General features: G+C 40.4%; 2 protein-coding genes across 4 annotated transcripts; one reads left to right on the top strand and one right to left on the bottom strand.

Annotated features, from left to right (window-relative positions):
* Positions 1-95: 95 nt before the first annotated feature.
* LOC311268339 (ADP-ribosylation factor-binding protein GGA1-like) lies at positions 96-8,718 on the bottom strand. Its single transcript, XM_084371936.1, has 17 exons — positions 8,637-8,718; positions 7,433-7,517; positions 6,755-6,830; positions 6,381-6,479; positions 6,149-6,272; positions 5,902-6,002; positions 5,714-5,794; positions 5,101-5,238; positions 4,925-5,006; positions 4,657-4,770; positions 4,341-4,493; positions 4,085-4,158; positions 3,725-3,912; positions 2,998-3,224; positions 2,734-2,903; positions 2,481-2,591; positions 96-1,473 (listed from the first exon to the last, which is right to left on the bottom strand). Exons 1-17 carry the CDS (start codon positions 8,677-8,679, stop codon positions 1,363-1,365), a joined length of 1,977 nt encoding a protein of 658 aa, XP_084228062.1. The 5' UTR covers positions 8,680-8,718; the 3' UTR covers positions 96-1,362.
* Positions 8,719-9,692: 974 nt separating this feature from the next.
* LOC311268338 (MICAL-like protein 1) lies at positions 9,693-16,780 on the top strand. 3 transcript variants are annotated; one of them, XM_084371934.1, is made up of 15 exons: positions 9,693-10,319; positions 10,815-10,863; positions 11,041-11,182; positions 11,539-11,591; positions 11,697-11,839; positions 12,118-12,698; positions 12,785-12,812; positions 13,783-14,329; positions 14,618-14,740; positions 15,035-15,161; positions 15,252-15,342; positions 15,465-15,538; positions 15,982-16,096; positions 16,188-16,234; positions 16,375-16,780. In XM_084371934.1, exons 1-15 carry the CDS (start codon positions 10,156-10,158, stop codon positions 16,497-16,499), a joined length of 2,409 nt encoding a protein of 802 aa, XP_084228060.1. In that variant the 5' UTR covers positions 9,693-10,155; the 3' UTR covers positions 16,500-16,780. The 3 variants fall into 3 exon arrangements, with proteins under 3 accessions (XP_084228060.1, XP_084228059.1, XP_084228061.1); XM_084371933.1 differs by having other exon boundaries at positions 11,536-11,591; XM_084371935.1 differs by lacking the exon at positions 10,815-10,863 and having other exon boundaries at positions 11,536-11,591.
* The last annotated feature ends 676 nt before the right edge of the window (positions 16,781-17,456 follow it).

The raw sequence follows: 17,456 nt of genomic DNA, 5'->3' as shown, positions 1-17,456 counted from the left end.
CTTTCACGAGTAGCTTCAGGTTTATATTCAGTATTGTGGAGTTTGCATGTAGTAGGAGTAGAAGCTCAGTTATCTATGACAAAAATGAACGTGCCTTCAGGTCACCAAGAAAAAAAACTTTATTACCCATTAGGAATATTTAACCAGTGTTATGCTCTTGCACAAGTCAAATGTACATAACAGAACTGCCATCATTGGTATTTACATAGCAGTCTTATTAGAGATTAGTGCAGTGGAATGTGATTGAGAGCCTGTGGGGAGGAGGAAGTGTTCAGCATGGTTGACATGCACTGCAGACAGTAGAAACAAGTTGAACATGTTTGAGACAGACCCAGTGCTCAGAGCACCTGGTTGCAGCTCACTTTACATGTGCTCAAGTTTTTGGATATTCCGTTTTACTCAAATGCTGAAATATTAACCTAAAACAAGCTAAAGAAAAGATTTTTCTAATTTAACTTATACCCTACTGAAAATGCTTTGAATATATTAAGAATTTAAGGTTATAATGTAGCCGATCAGCATCTCAGACAAACTGCAGACCTAACATGACTGACATGTAACAGATGAGAAAATCAAATCCATCCAAACACACTAGAACTTAAATGTTAGAACTGCAAAATAGGCACATATGGCAGATACACAACTCTGATGTTACAGTAGAATTTTAGTTCTTCACACAAGATGGGGGAAAAGACAGGAAAACGGTACTATCAAAAAACCATTCTCTGTGCAAATCAAAAAGTGGACTCAGTCATTGCAAAATATATCACAAGTGATACTCACTCATCACAAACTAGACACCACAAAACGTTGATTAAGTGTAGCATTGTTTTGCAAATTAAGATGAGCTGCATCTGTGTAATGCTTATGTCCTTCCTCTATTGGTGTGCTGGATTTTGCAAACATGGAGTCCCGTGTTAGCAGAGCATGCTGAGGTGAAGTTAAACGTAACTGATGATGGATTTTAACAGAGTGTGGGGGGGAAAAAACTGAGCACACCAAATGAGCAAAAATGCACACATTTGATGTGGTTTTCTTCCTTTGTAGCACTGTCTGTTAAAAACAAAATCACAAGACTGCAACCACTTTAGGGAAGCAGTTGCAAGGTTGTTTTAAAGCAGCCACATACAGCAGACTAGACCTAAACACACAACTCATTTAAAGCAAAGCATACACACATTACACTGACTGAGCATGAGCGTAATCCAAGGAAAACAATCAATACCAATCAAAGAAAGTACTGCATGATTACAAAAAGGAAAATAGGTTTATGTAGAGTGTCGAGTTGGAGAACCGGTTCAGGAGGGAGGCTGAGTCTGAAGAGAAGCAGAGAGTCTGTCATATTGTGGTGGTGTTTAAATGCTATAGGTTCCCCCATGTCTCCGGTGGAGGAAACTGTTCTAGACTGCCGCTTTCACTGTGCTCCTGCTCTCCCATGGTGAAGGTCAATCTGTACTGCATCTGAACTTTCTCCTGAAGTACACAAACACACATGCACACAGGATGGGAGAGGTGGATTGATACATAGTTAATCATCCAGAGAGCCTTGGCTGGATGGACAGCCTCTGTGCTAATCTCATTGCCATTAGTTAGAGGTACCACTCAGTTTGATGTCAATAGGGGAAGGATGAAAAAGAGATCTATTCTTATACATATCGCCATTCTCTTCTTCTCCTAAAGATTATGTCTCAATGTAGAATAATCATTAATACATAAAAAAAACAAATTCTCTACATTATTATTGCCTGTATCAATTTAATTAAACTGGGCTCTAGGTTTGTACTTAAGCACCAGAACCAAAATAAGACCAACATGGATGCATGTGGAACAAATATCAGAAATTACCCCCTTGACACCACAGCTACAAAACAATTACTGAGATGACACTGAATTCGATGGTGAAAGGTAACAGATATAAACATGCGCGTCGTGTTTGCATTCTAAGCTAGGCCACTATTTAAGTTCTGGTCAGGATGGCGGAGCGTGACCTACTACTAACACTTTGATACATCTATAATCATTTTATGATTGGATCGTAGCCCTCTGAATCACAATCAAAGGTGCCTAGAGATGCCCTCCCTTTGATACAACCAGAATTACTACAGATTTATTACAGACTTTCACTGGACTTCTTCTTGGTTTTTGTCACTTTTCTAAAGTATCAAAGTTAGCTGTAGCTTAAAATACTGGCACAGTTTGCAGAGAAGACAGTAAAGTGACAAACTTAGCAGGGAAAGTAGGTTTTTCCTTTCTTTCCATTTCTTGCTGTAGATGTCAGCTGAGTGTCATGTAATACAGCACTGCTGCTATAGCACCTATGTAGGAGTGTTTAAATAATATTTAAACAGACACTTAGAACAGTTACCACAAAGTTGTACTTTGTTTTCTTTTATACTTGAAAATTACAAGTCAAGTGGAAGCTGAGACATGAGGCATTTCAATGTACTCCAATGTCGAGGCAGTTAAGCAGCTCAGCTTACCTTGTTTGGGTTTGCCAGCAGCAGGATCTGTGTGACAGCAGCAGGTGGAAGGATGGGGTTGAAAGCTGGGAGCTCGGATCCTGATGGGGGCTGCAGCTTCACTGCCATAGACTAGAGTTCATAGACGAAAACAAACATGTCACAATAGTAACACATAGTAACAATGTCTTTAAAAAGTGAGCCTTGCGTGTATGTACAGATCTTATCAATAGTAATCTTGTAGACAAAGGCCTTGAACTCTCCTACTGCTGACCTTTGGAGCCGTGGTCTGGAAGTTAATGTTTGTGACGGGAACAGGAGCAGACGACAGCATGGAGATGATCACCACCAGCACGTCAGGACGAGAAGGAGGCGAGTCACGAGCAAAGTGAAAGAGAACCCGCAGACTGTGTCCATCAAACACAGTCACAGGTAACAGACTACCTGGAGGACAGGAAGATGAAGAGACAGGAGGACATCATATCGTAAATCTGTACTTAGAGGTGGGCAGAGGCATAAAAACATCAAATTCACTTACTGGGCTTTATAGATTCTAGCGGTACAAAAACATCCGTCAGGGTGACTTCTGCAGAAGGAGTCTCAGTCTGAGTTGGGGACATATCCAGCAACGTTGCTCCGAGGCTGGGCTGAGAGTTGAGGGGTGCAGGGGGTTCAGTGGAGAAGGCTGGGATGGGGTTTGGGGCAACATTAGATCCGGACTTAACCTGAAGGTCTCTCAGAGTTGGTTTGGACTGCTGCTTGTCCCTAAAAGCAGAAAAATGAACAATTCACCTCTGTGTGCTTGTGCACTTTTGACAGGATGCTCAATTCTGCCATTAGAGTCCAAATTGAAAGGAGCTTGAGAAAAACTTTACTGTATGTCATGTTAACTAAAGTAAAAAGAGAGGTGACCACAATTTTAGTTAGAGTGGTTAAATTTGAAGATAATGACACATCTTAAAAAATCCCCCATTTACCTACTCCAGACTTTGATGATTAATTCCCTCAGTCACAATTGAAAATGGCACCAATCAGGCACTTTTTAAAGGTTGTTGAAGAACTTCTGAAGAAAAATATGTTCATGCAGGCAACAAAGAGTAAAGAAAGACAGAAATCTAATGCATTCGACTCACATGTATATCAAAGTACACAAAGCAGACAAACATAGCAAACTAACTTACAAAAAATGAAAAACTATCTTGAGGCTGTTTCCCCATAGTTTCAGAAATGACGTGGCAGTGTTATAATAGTGTTAGGTCAAATACCATTTGACCTGCAGGCCCTCTGGAGGCAGGGACTGCTGCAGCAGTGTCTTTCCCAGCAGGTCCAGCTCGTCCAGGGCCGAGTTCCCGGGGGTGGAGCCAGAGGACAGGGGCTGAGAGTGCGAGGCTGGGTCTGGACTCAGGAGGAGACTGGGTGCTGCTGGGATGTCTGCGTCTATGCTGTCGGAGGACTAGAAGTAGACAGTCAGAATGTGTGAGAAAATTAATGGTACAGAGGTCTCGTTCTTTAACATGAATTTTAAAAAGACAAGACAGATAAAACGTATGACGTCATTGTAAATCATACAAACTGTACGTGAAGCATCACAGTTATATTAGTAAATGAATCCTCCATCTGCTCACCTGGAAGGAGTCCCAGGCTGTGGAGTCCTCAGGCTGTGAGGGAGGGTTGGAGGTGTGTGTTCCTTCACTTAAACCTGTAAGATGCAGAAATAGTTGCAGTACTATTTAGATATAAAATTACACAACTTTAGAGTATTGACAAAGATTTCTTTCCTATATTTTAAAGACGGACTGCACCTTCACTTCAAGATAACTTAACAGAAGCCTAATTAATAACCTGCAACTCATTGGTGTGTGGTGTCAGACATGCTGTTACCGAGTGACATGAGCTCATCGTCCAGGAGACTGATCCCCATCTCTTGCGAGGGGGCGTTGAGGCTGTCTGTCGGAGTGGGAAACTCTGGGAAGGACGGAGGCGACTGTGGTGATGTGTCCAATCCTGACAGGTCTAATAATGCCGTCCCTCCACCTGTGAGAAAATGGATTCGATTCCAGTTCATTTCAAAATGACAAAAAAAAAAAAAAAAACTAACGACTTCTGAATATAAACATTTCTCCACATTAAACCTGTCTGTAGACTTACAATTCTGAGACTAATCTATTAAACAATCTTTAGGTATTTCTGTGCTCACCCGTTTGTTTCTGTGTGTTTAATGTGTTGTTGCCATTTACAATCTCCCCCTTCACCTGCTGTTTGTACAGGTTGATGACGTGAGTCAGGCTGTCGTTGGCTTGCAGGATCTCCGCTGTGGAAAGACATTAGAAAATGTCCGTTATCGGAACTGACACCTGGACAGTAAATGTATCAGCAAGCATCTTTCCAGCTAAAGTGAAGGGACAAAACTAAAAAGTATATGAAATTTAGTGTCAGAGCCAGCACTGGCTTTAGTTGACGCTCACCCAGAGCCTCGTCGTTGTCCTCTGTATCACTTGCCAGTCTGAACAGTGTCGGTCTCATTTTCTCACAGCGCTGGTACAGGTCCTGACCGCACAAAACACACCATATTAAATACTTGAAACCAAGTACTCACTATGGTATAGCTGTGCACATACCAAACACTTGTCTGTCAGTTCACCTGTATGAGTTCATCGTTGCTATGATTGCTGGCAGTGCTGTCGTAGTCCTGCAAAAGCTGAGTCAGCAGAGTGACGCTCTCCTTCACCTCCTGAATGGCATTCACCCGCTTTGACACTTTCTCTGCTCGCTTCTGATCCTAGAACATAGAACAGACAATTCACAAACGACAGGGTGTGACCACAAGCACATGCATGAAATCATCATACAGGAAGCAGGCTGCAGAAACATGCCATAGAAACACAACAAAGGCAAGAATGCAACAGTACAGCAAGGTCAGGGAGAGGCCATTAAAAATGTCTGGGAGTAAGAGCAAAGAGCAGCTCTGATAACCCCCGAATTCAGGACAAAGTTACTCTGATTTCCTGCTGAATCACTCTGCCACTGACACACAAAACCCCTCAGGGCAACCAACCCATTTCCCTTATTCATTTAACGTTCCTGCTGTGAATGCAGCCCTCTGGTATTTTACTCCTTTTCTTAAAAATGCCACACCATGACTATATCTGCATATCTGCAGCACTGAAGACAGTGGTAGTGCAAATAATGTCTGAAAAGTGAAATTTATATTAAAAAAAAAATAATAAAGAGGAAGGAGAAGGAAATAGGTTTACCTCTTGGACCATTTCTTTGATGAGTTTATTGGCGGCTTTAAGGTCCTCCGGGTGCGAGCTATTCAACAGGCGAGACAACATCTGACAAAGGAGACAGTCAGAGTTCACGTGTGGCAAAATGAACTGACTCAAGTCCCATTTTGTTTACAAACAACTGATTAATTTATCTTTAACAGACAAGTTCTTACTTTTGACTTCTCCTCATCCTCAAATATGGCATTCTTGGGTCTGGGTGGAGGAAGGTTCAATAGTTTGTCAGGTGGCAGTTCTGGATCTTGTTTAATAATACCTGATTTACAAACAAAGAATATGAACAAGACAAGAAGTTAAATTCATCCAATTACTTTTTCCTTTACTTTACTTTTAATCTTAAAAACATTAGTGCCTTCTTACGAATTAAGAAGTTATAATTTTCATTCATCTGTTGGCAGATACCTTGTTTCTTCAGCATCTGATAGGCATCTGAGATCTTGGCCTCGTCAGGTAACCCCAAAGTCCAGCTATAGATCAACTCCAAAACTTTCTTTTTTACTGGCTCTGGTGACCGTGAGCCCAGGTACTGAATGGGGGGATAGAGGACAAAAAACAGGTTATTTACACACAGATGTCTAAAAAAAATTGTCTGAAAAACATAGTTGTACTCAGAGAGACAATCAGAAAGCCTTACCTTTGGTGAAACTACTTTGATGAGTTCATTGAGAAAACGGAACTTGCCCACTTCACTGTGAAACCTTTTACCACAGTTTTTCATACATGTCTCCAGAACCTTGAGAAGAAAAACAATGCCAAAGATGAAACATAATCTGAAAAAGGCAACACAATACTGTATTTCATACATATTTAGACAGTCGGCTGACTTACTTCTGATTCAGATGCTTAAATTTAGATTAAATCTCCCAATAGTCTTGTTGTAAAGTATAAACACATTTAAGTAAAGTGTAAACAAATTTTTGCATCCCGTGCAATTAGTGTGGTAGAAAAAAACAGGGTCATCAGTACTGAGGCAGCTAACATCAGATCCTGGTTCAGATCTGAACTCACCAGCAGAGCCTGCATGGCCTCCCACTCCTGTGGAGACTGGATCTTGTGTGCAAGGAGCCTGGTGGCCAGCTGAGGTCTGGAACACAAGTGACAATCGATACTGAATGTCCAAAGATATCCAAGACACTGCATGCAGCAGTTGAGGACAGATGAGCAAATGTCAGAGTGGTCAAGTGTGCTGCATGTAGTGCTGAGCAAGATATCATAGATTTATTTGTTATTTTCTTTTGGTACTGTATTCATATTATAGTGTTTTTAAAGAAGTTTTCAGTGTATTAAGGAAATTAACACAGATATCAATTAATAAGTCAAATTAACCTCATAATGTTTTCTAACTGAAAGTTATTATAACTATTGAGGTCCGTCTAATTTCTCATTATTGCACTCATTATTGAGATGCAATTTCCCACACCTAAACAGAAATTGAGGCTTTTATATGTTTTCTTTTTTATATCTTTACAGGCTTAGTGCTAAGAGAATGATGATTTGATTTATATTCAGCAAGAAAATTCCAGTTGTTGAATACATGTGTTAATTTGAACTCAAAATTGTTTTCATTAACTTTAAATTCAACAAGCAAAAAGACCTCCTTTGGTAGAAAAAAATAAACACAAATTGAATCAGCGTCAACCAGACCATAATTATTAAAGTATGAAGCACAAAGCGATGTCCTCTTACCCCTCCAAATCATTGTTGAGCTGGTCACAAAAGGCATGGATGCTGATCCAGTCTGTGTCTCTGTTGAGTGGGTTTGTGGCTCTGTCTGAAATGTCAGCAAATGGGATGTCAGACAAAAGAGGTGGTCATATCACAATGTTGTTAATCTGGTTTAAGAATACATACAATATGTCTAATATTTTGGTTAAAGAATATTTGTGATGTTAAATAACACAGGTTGCATTATTATTGACATTAAAGATAATATTACTATAAAGATCATTTATCTTTCTGAAATGATTAATGTTTTCTTCTGTGTGAATACAACAGTGAAGATCTCTATCTGTTCAGTTGTTTCTACATCCAGCTGCCACTTTATGAAGTGCATCTATCCAAAACTAACGCTGTCTTTTTGGATTATTGAGGCTAACAAAATGTTCAAAACACTGAGTGTAATTGACCCCTTTCTACAGCAGCTTTAACACAAACACAATCTCATTGCACAACGTTGGCATTGTTTTTTCTATTTTCCATCAGTCTGTTTCTGTTTGGTGTTAAGTCTCGCTTTAACATTAACATTTGAATGAGAGCATCAACACTCACTCCAATATGTGTTCACATTATAGAGATGTTGAGTGAAAAATGTTAAAGATTTTGGCATATAACACTTAAAATAAACACCCAAGCGCGTCCAAGGAGGCCTTGAGGCTTCCCAAGTGACTCCTTCATTAAAATTCATTAAGTCTCTGCCACATAACGCCAACATGCCACCGTGCAGAGAGAAATATACAGGGCAGGTGCTAACCGAGTGTCACGTTAGCTAGCTTACTGTCGGTAGTCGCACTGTGTCACTGTCTCACTGTCTCGTCTAGAACTTTCTAACGAGGCCAGAGCTTTGTCATTATCATAATAAAACCTCTGTGATTAAAAATGGGGGGGCCCGTACTCTTGTCGCCCACTAACGTTCCTTAGTTGAGCTATCGTGCCGCAAAGCTAATGCTACGCCTGGCTGTGTTGTGTGTTGACAGCTGGCAAGCACAGCAGCTCCAGAGCTAGGTTAACGTTAGCATCCTGGATGTGACGGCAGGGTCTCAGTCCCCTCTGCCGGGACACGCGCTGCTGTGGTGAGCTGTCATCTCACCGACGACAACTCGGGGATGATAATTTGTGAGAGTCCGGGTCTTCAGGCAGCACTGGCTCGACAGAATAAGTTTAAAATACTCACTGATACGCGACTCCAAACTCTCCGCATCGGGCGGCGCAGCCATCACTGCGAGATTTATGTGATGTGTCGGTGGGTCTCGCGAGGGACGAACACGGGCACGTAGCGGCAGAAGGGACAAAGAACTCGAACGGGTAGAAATGACAAAGTAAAAGCCTAATGTATTTCAAAGCTACTTTTATAATACTTACCTTCAGTATTAAAACACCTTATTCTTACGTCTCGGATCCTCTCAATATACATACCCTGGTTGAAAGTTACTTACTGATGTACAAAAAATGAAAATAGTAATAAAACATTTTTATCTTTTAAACTAATGTCTTTAACAAAGTTGCTAATTAATGCTAATTATTTGTGTTTGTATGTCAGTGCCAATGTCAATAAAAAATCGCTAATTATTAGAATTTATAAAGTGTGAATTTGAATGGGTATAACCATTCTAGCACATCAATTTCTATAAGTGTGCTGCGACAAGCCAGGAAACAGACTCATACCGGAAGTAAAAATCCTTCACAATAAAAGCAGAACGTTTGGTTAGTGTGGCCGCCAACATATATCTATAAGTGATAAAGCACACTTTTGTCATCACTTTATCACAGCGTTATAACAAATATGTCGTCTCTTCGTTTTTTCCTTTTTTACTAATGCTGCTAGTTTGATTTAACTTGTTTGGCCGGAAGTGTTGTGGTTTACTAACATAACAAAACTTCATTGAAACAAGTGGATGTGTTGTCCAAACATTGCAAAATAATACTGTAGCCTGGAAATAAACATGCTCACATAAAATCATATTTTTGAACCATGAGATCTGTTCGTTGATCAATCAATGGCAGTAAAGGAGGGATGGGATTAGCTAATTGTATGTTTTAATGAAGCTGTAATGCATTATCACGTTTGGATTAAAAACCATAGCTTGTATTATATTTGTCAAGTCTTTATCCGAGAAATAAATCTTGTAACCAGAGACCTCACTTTCCTAATTATAGAGCAGGAGCAACTCTGCGTCTCCCTCTGGCGGCAGATATTGTGTATTGCAGTTAACGTGGAGCACAACAAGGTGGACTACGGCAAGTAACGGGATTTTATTTAAATTTACACCTCTTCTATCAAAACGACCAGGAGTTGTATGAACACTGCAAGATGTTGGGACGACAGTTCACCACTTTCAGAAGCTCGATGGTGGTTTGTGGTGAAAAGTGACAATGTGTCGCCGTGAGTGAAAGAAACCGTTTGAGACTGAGAGGCTAACTTGTGGCTGGGAACACTGAGGCAAAGTGAAGTCGCTTCACATGCGCAGACACTTTTGTTTTTACTTGACAAAGCAACATAACAGGGGAAAATAACTTCCTTCCTGCTGCTTTACCAACTCAAAGCGCAGGTTGGCCGCAGGTTTTCTGCAAGAAAAAAAAGGTAGTTGCCGGGGTAATAGATGCTCGCTTCCTGTTTCCTCTTCAAAGAAAAAAACTTGCCAGCTTTATTTGTTGTCCTGTAACTTGTAACGTGCCATGTTCACCCACCCTACATGACAATTCTCACACAAGAAATGGCTTCTCCGAAGGCTTTACGAGAGTGGTGCCGTGTCACATGCGCCCATTACCCCAGTGTGGAAATAACAAACATGTCAACCTCCTTCAGAGATGGACTTGCCTTTTGTGCCATCATCCACAGGCACAGACCTGACTTAATGTAAGTATACCACTAGTTAGCCCTGGACTGATGTGCAGGTGCATGACTAGGACATTTCTAACATTACAGACACATTGTCCTTGTCTGTTTTGGGAGCCCTGAGATTTAATTGTCTTCGACTGGGATTTTTCCTGATTGACTAACATGCTGTCTAATCTGGAGCAGAGCAGGACCTGCACACTGTCTCAAGGACTAATCTGCTCTCCTTTGCTTAATCTCTCTCTGTCTCTCTGCTTAGCCTTCTCTTGTCCAGTTTAATGGGATTGGTTGGTTTGTTTTTACCTCTTACATACAGTGATTGAACTGGAAACATCTCATCTGATCTCTGATCTTTAACTGCATTTTGCACATACAGTGCTCTCTCGCTTTATGGCTGCATAGTCACTTGTTAACCACCATTCACAGACAGGATACTGTTCAGGTTTGTTTTGTGATTTGATATTTTTTCCCCATCAGTTAATCAATCTCTCCATTTTCCTCCTCACCTTGCTCCAGAGATTTCAGCTCCCTCTCCAAAGACAATGTTTTTCAAAATAACAAACTGGTGAGTCATTTCCTCCTATGTTTTTCACTAAAGCCATGATAACTCTGTGGTTGAGGTTTATTTCTCATAACTAACACAAAACACTATTACACAAAACTTCTGGGTAAGTATTATTCATGCAACTCCCTCTTCACATTTGTCTACCTTAAGCCTCTGTTTGTCTTCCCTGGTCTGCAGGCATTTGAGATTGCAGAGACAAAGCTGGGCATCCCTGCATTGCTGGACCCAAAAGACATGGTTTCCACCAAGGTGCCTGATTGTTTGAGCATCATCACCTACCTTTCCCAGTTCTACTATTTCTTCAACAGGAAGTCTTTTGGTGTGTTAAGTAGACTCTCTCTGTTCTCTTTTTCAGCTCTTTTTTTAGACGTAGTTACAACAAATATGCAAGCAGATGTTTATTGTCTTACTCAAGGGCACTTTATCAAGGTACATGATTAGTGAAGGACACTACAGGTTCAAATGATTATATCTGTGGTTTTCAGGGGCTCCTGACAAGATAAACAAATCATGAACATGCTTTATTATCAGTGTTTTGGGTGCACCATTGCCTTATACTCTTCACAGACAGCCAATGCCCTCCTCTATTCAAAGCAAGACAGCACATTTTCATTTCGAGGTTCTTGTTTGCCAAACTGTGCTCTATTTGCATGTCTTCTCTTGACTTTGAAGCAGGTCTTGCCAGTTTGAGGTCATCACATGTCACCGTCTTAAACAGTCTCACAAAGGTAATAGCTGGCAGCCGTTTTAACGCACATATACTCCCGATGCGAACACACCTGTTTTCTCTTGGTGTTTGCCATCTCAGTTGCTGGTTTCTCTTCTCTTTTCAGAGTTCGACCGATCTCGAAACCAGTAGAGAGGATCGTTTATCCAACACGAGGCCACAAACAGTGTGTCATTTGTGTTTCAAGCCTGTCCACCTCATACAGAGACATTGGATCGACGGAAAGGTCTACCATCGCAGCTGTTTCAGGTAACAGCACTGCTCATAAGGTAACAGCAGCATTTTTTTGCTTCTGTCAAGGTCTAGATCCAGATTTATCAAGGCTGTGTGTGGATGTGGTTGAGACGGATAGACGAACATGTGCAGTTCCCACATAAGAATGCGTTTCAAATGTGTTTCAAGTGACTACTCCTACTTGATTATAGCCAAAGGAATATATATCTGTGTTCAGTCATACAGCTTGAGAAGAGAACTGTTTTTTAGTCATCTGTTTTTAGTGCTGCAACAATTTCATGTTTGTGTTTCAGGTGCAAAGTGTGCTGCAGCACTCTTTTACCAGGGTCGTACACACAGGGGAGTGAAGCTGGCTCCTTGATCTGCACTCACCATTGTAAAAGTTCTCATCCTGTCTTCAATCAGCAAATTGGATCCACTGACAATCGGCCCAAATGTGTGTCTCAGGCCGCTTATTTTTCTCTGGGCGGATTGGCTATAACCACCGTCCCTCATTACGCTAAGAAAACAGAGTCACGAGACGGACTGGTTGGTAAAACAGCAGAGACGGAGGGGAAAGACAGTCAGGAGAGGAGAGTGCAGAGCACGATAAGGAAGCCAGCACGTTCTCATCTACCCCCACCTAGTGTTAAAGACAGGACCATCGAAAGCGCTGGAAAAGCTGGACCTGCACCTATTCTGGCAGCCAGCAAGACAGAGCAGGAAGCAGCAAAGACTCAAGACTCCTCTGAGCTCTCCTCGCCTTGTGCACAAGTGACAGAAGGAAGTGCTCGGCCGGTTCCAGCACCCAGGCGAATGTTGGGCTCTTCTGTAGTCCCTGTTCCTGCTCCCAGGACCAAAGCTTCCCAGGAAACCAACAGCTCCCCTGCTGCAGGTAAACGGACACCATGTAATTTAATTCTTGTTTCATTATTTTGTTTGTATGTTGATATTAAGTTTTTTTCCTCTTTCCATGTGCAGGCACTTCATCACAAAGCTCACCTCACATGTAAGTGCACAGAAAGCCTGTTCTCTGCTTTCCTTTGGCACAAAACTTAAGCTGTCTCCTTTCTCTTGAATATATTGTCTTTTAAAACCTCTCTCCTGTTTTACTCATTTCACCTCTGTAACTTACAGCTACAAATGTATTACATAGTGACAATAAACAAAACAATTTTATAAACATTTTGACATATCCTATTTATATGCAGAATTTCCATGGTGGGAAAAACACAACAAATAACATCAAATCTAAATGTCAAATAACCTTAATAAAATAGAATGTGATTTAATATCATTTAATTTTCTTTCATTTATAAGGACAATGTACATTTATCATAATTTATGTACATTTTCTAGCTGGCTAATTTTCATCTGTGGCCCTTGGGCAATTTGTTTTGAAACAAATGAGATGATGGTTGAGATTCACAGACAGAAGACAACAAGACGCAATGAAAACATCAACAGCACAAAATAAGCGTGCTCAAGACTGTGCCAAGCCATTCAGAGCAACAGGAAACAGCTAAATATTAGTACTGTAATGCAGCAACAATATCCATTACTCAATACATGTAGCCAAACAAGCAACACAAAGCTAACAAAACACAGCCGGAAATACTGATTATAAATGTTTCTAGACATATGAAGATGTGCAGAGCAGCAATAAGACACAAGACAAAAAAAATTACGACAATCACGATAAAATGTTAAAAATCTTAGTTTCAAGTTAGCAAAAGGGTGACATCGTATATCCAACACATACAGTAAGCCATACTGTAAGACACAACATATACGACAACATGTTCACATGTCTTTTCAAAAGAAATGCCTTTAGATTTTGTGTGAAGGCACAGTTTCTTATTCCAGCTGGTAGGTTGTTTCACAATTAGTAATGATTTATTAATAGGAAATAAGGACTCCGAAGTTCTTCCTCACTTGTGGAGTCATTTCTTAAAACACCTCCATCTTTCCCCTCTTAGCACCAGCCCGAAGGTGAGAGCCAACCATCCATGGCTGACCATCGTCCATCCTGGACCCTGGACGCAACTGCCTCCCGCTCCAGCTCCAGTACCCACTCCACGATCCAAATCTGTCTCTAACCTGCACAGGTCATGGTACAGACCCAAAGTGGCTGCTCCCAATCCATTTGGAGAGGATGTGGATGAGGTCACTCAGGATGAGAGCGCAAAACCTGAGCCTGCAGACCAAACCACGCCCTCATCGGCAGGGAATGAAAGCAATCTGAGTGGAATTTCTAACACAGGGGAAGCTTCAAGTGAACCAGCTGGAGATACGAATAAAATTGGTGTATCAGATCTGCATGTAACTGGAAACACAGGAGGTTCACTCCCTGATGTGACTGAAGCAGCAGCAGCAGGGCCGCATGCCACTTCAGATCAAGCATCGGTTCATAAATTACCCAGGAGTCTCTCTGTGCCAGCTATCACATCCGCCCCCAGTCAAGGTTCCTTTGTGCCTGCTGACATGACAGAGGCAGGTGACCAGGTGACCCCATGTCAAACTAAGGTATGGATAAAGATAATGAGTAACTATTGATAATGAAGTCTAAACTAATCTTTAAGTGGAGCAGAAAACATCATACTAGATTTCATTATTTTCATTATTTCATTAATCATAAAGACTGGCTCCTACCAAAGGATGTTTTTATGGAGTGCTAATGCTTTGTAAACATGTTACACAAGGTTAGTCAGGTTTCACATCAGTCTGTCTGTCATGATTTTGTCTTACCTTTAACAAGACACTAGTATACAGTGTGAACTGCCCTACAATTTTCCATTTTGTTTCCACGTTTAGCTGGCCTGCAAAGAGAACCCTTTTGATCGAAAGCCTGCAATACCCAAATCAAAGACTTTTCAGGCCCTCCCATCTAGACGGGCCCCTGCTCCTGGACATGGCTTCCCACTCATCAAAAGGAAGGTACAATGGCCGAATTTAGGAATCAAAGGCAACAAAAAATAACTCAATTAATGTTTGTATTAATTTATTTGTTTATAGTTCCAAATACATATTGCACATTTTTTTCCAAAAAGCAATCTGAACAACTTTTAGAACTGCCTCCACATCAACCTTAATAGAAAGATTATATGCAAGGTAGAGTTGATTTTATCCCTAATCATGAGGTTCAGTCATGCAAATGTCTGTGGTGTAAATTCATACTTGGTTTGCAGAAATTATGTATCGGGATTTTAGTTTTTTTATGTCGCTCGACAGGTGCAGACGGACCAGAATGTTTCTGCAGAAAACCTGCAGGTGGAGATGAGAGAATTGGACAAACATCTGGAGGCGATGGAGCAACGAGGAGTCGAACTGGAGAGGAATCTGAGAGACTGCAAGAATGGTTCACCAAATCGTTCCTGGATTATTTAGATGAAATGATTAACTTGCAATACGGATTTTTATATCTCTGACGACCTCTTTTGTGTTTCAGATAAAGAAGAAGAACAAATGCTAATGGAGTGGTTCTCTCTTATCCATGAGAGGCAGGTTCTGGTGCGCAGAGATACGGAGCTGGTTTATCTGTAAGTAGATAAGACCAGGACAATGATGTGCCATTGATTTTCATTTCCACTGCAGTTTATTCTGCACCCAAGCGGTTTCTTGAGTGTTGCAGTGCTTTACAGACATTTTGTGTCATTCCCAGGACGAAGCAGCAAAAATTAGAGGAGAGACAGGCAGATGTGGAGTACGAGCTCAGATGTCTCCTTAATAAACCAGGTCAGTGTGTCACTTTTTTCCAGCTAATATATCTGAAAATGGTAACAGTTATTAATCTGAAATCAGGGCCATTCCTGCAGGGAAACATGGGGGGGTTATAATAATTTAAACAGGAGTCTCAACATTTCTAGTTTCACCCCAAACCAAACAACTTAATAAAGAGCGTAAATAGGCATTAAGAGCATCACAATTAAAAAACACTTACACATTTTATATTACACTCTCATGGAACACTGAAATTTGGCTCTCAACAAAAGACAAAAACAACAAAATGGTTCTGTGAGTTTTGCCTTCTGACCTGAAACATATTTGTGTACAAGGGGTTAACAAATATATCAGAAACCTCACTGGCTGCTGTTCCTGAATGTGGTCAGTGTGGCGCGGTGCAAAGAAGTGACTTGCAGTGCTTTGTTTTGTTAAATGTTGCACACCGTCATCTAAAGAGAGCGACTGGAGTCCAAAGGATCGAGATCAGGAGCAGCAGCTGATGGATGAGCTGGTTGCGGTCATCGAACAGAGGAACCAGATCATCAGCAGCTTGGATCAGGACAGGCAGAGGTGCACAGATTAAAAAAAAATACATGCTGCTTTCACATTCATAGGTTTTAATTGTTTGAAGGTTTGAATGAAATTTTGGTTTTCTGATTAGGGAAAGAGAAGAAGATATGCTTTTGGAAGCCATGATGAAGAACAAAGGTATGAAAATTACTTTTTAAAAGTTCCACCTGCCTTCTTCATACTGCTGTGTCTTCTGCTGTCCATTTTTATGCTCCTCTCTGCTCATAAAAACACTTGTGAAGTTTCTTACTACATGTTACTGTGACATGTCTCCTTAGAGTTCCAGAAAGAAGGACTAAAGGAGCTCAAGAAGTCAAAAGGAAAGTTCAAGCCCGCCAAAGTTTTTAAGATGCTGAACCAAAGAGCAGAGAGCACCAAAGACTCCATGGACAAAAAGAGCTGAAATGCTGTCATGGCTGCAGAAACTGTCAAGGACAACAAACTGATTTATCATAATATCAGTCAGTGTCTTCATTTTGTTGAAGAGCTGCTCAGTAGCATAAAACAAATGAATTATTATTTTTTTTAAGTGCAAATAGTTCAGTCTTACAATACATTTTCTCTTCATGTTTAATTACTTGCCCTGTTTCCCTTATGCAATCTATATTTATGTTTTTTTGTAAAAGCTATTACATACTTGCATTAATTGAGGTATGCAATAAATATTTATTTTGCCAAGTTTTATGTCTTGTCTAGAACTGTATACTTTATGATTAAGCAACTCTTATTTCAAACTGTTTTGAAAATGCTAGTTATCTGCTATGCTGAAAAAAGTACATGCAAATTTGCTCAAAACAAATTTGTAGTAATAAGCAAAACAAAAGTGCCATAGCGATTTAATTCTTAAGAACAAAAGATAAGTTTAATTGTTTTTGTTCTAATATTATGGTTTAACATAGAAATACTGGAAAGCAGAACTTTGAGATCCTTGACGAGCAGAGCACTTTATCCTGGCTATAATCTTACTGTTTGCAATTGTTATCCTTTTTTTTTTTTAATTAAAAGCATTAAATGCATTCACTATATTTAAAAAAAAAAAAAGGGTGGTTGTGTTATTGTAAAAAATCATCCAAAGGTTATGGAGTAGCCTAACCTTTGGATGTTGAAGTAACAGTGTACCCTTCAACCATTCAGCACATTTAACAACTGTAAGCAAGTGTGTCACTATTTGGTTTAAGCCGCATTAAGTAAAGTGCGTAGGAAGGTGGACCAAGACGCTACCCACCAATTGACTCGACAATGAAACAGACACATTTGGCCTGCCAGTGTATTTTATCTTATTTATACTTGACTTTGTTACACCAGAGAATACCCCACTAGTTTTTTTTTTTTTTTTACACCTTGTACAGTCCAAGCGGAA

Source organism: Pagrus pagrus (genome assembly GCF_965226575.1).
Source record: "Pagrus pagrus genome assembly, chromosome: 13".
NCBI classification, from domain to species: Eukaryota; Metazoa; Chordata; class Actinopteri; order Spariformes; family Sparidae; genus Pagrus; species Pagrus pagrus.
This window is presented reverse-complemented; position numbering and strand designations above follow the sequence as displayed.

Bases quoted from the DNA above. Each gene is read 5' to 3' on its own strand.
- LOC311268338 (XM_084371933.1), top strand. From the start codon at position 10,156: ATGACAATTCTCACACAAGAAATGGCTTCTCCGAAGGCTTTACGAGAG. The intron at 10,864-11,040 runs GTGAGTCATTTC...CCTGGTCTGCAG, and splicing joins TTTTTCAAAATAACAAACTG to GCATTTGAGATTGCAGAGAC. The intron at 15,162-15,251 runs GTTCACCAAATC...TTTGTGTTTCAG, and splicing joins TCTGAGAGACTGCAAGAATG to ATAAAGAAGAAGAACAAATG.
- LOC311268339 (XM_084371936.1), bottom strand. From the start codon at position 8,679: ATGGCTGCGCCGCCCGATGCGGAGAGTTTGGAGTCGCGTATCA. The intron at 6,273-6,380 runs GTAAGGCTTTCT...CCCCCCATTCAG, and splicing joins TCAAAGTAGTTTCACCAAAG to TACCTGGGCTCACGGTCACC. The intron at 5,007-5,100 runs GTGAACTGACAG...TTGTGCGGTCAG, and splicing joins GCAACGATGAACTCATACAG to GACCTGTACCAGCGCTGTGA.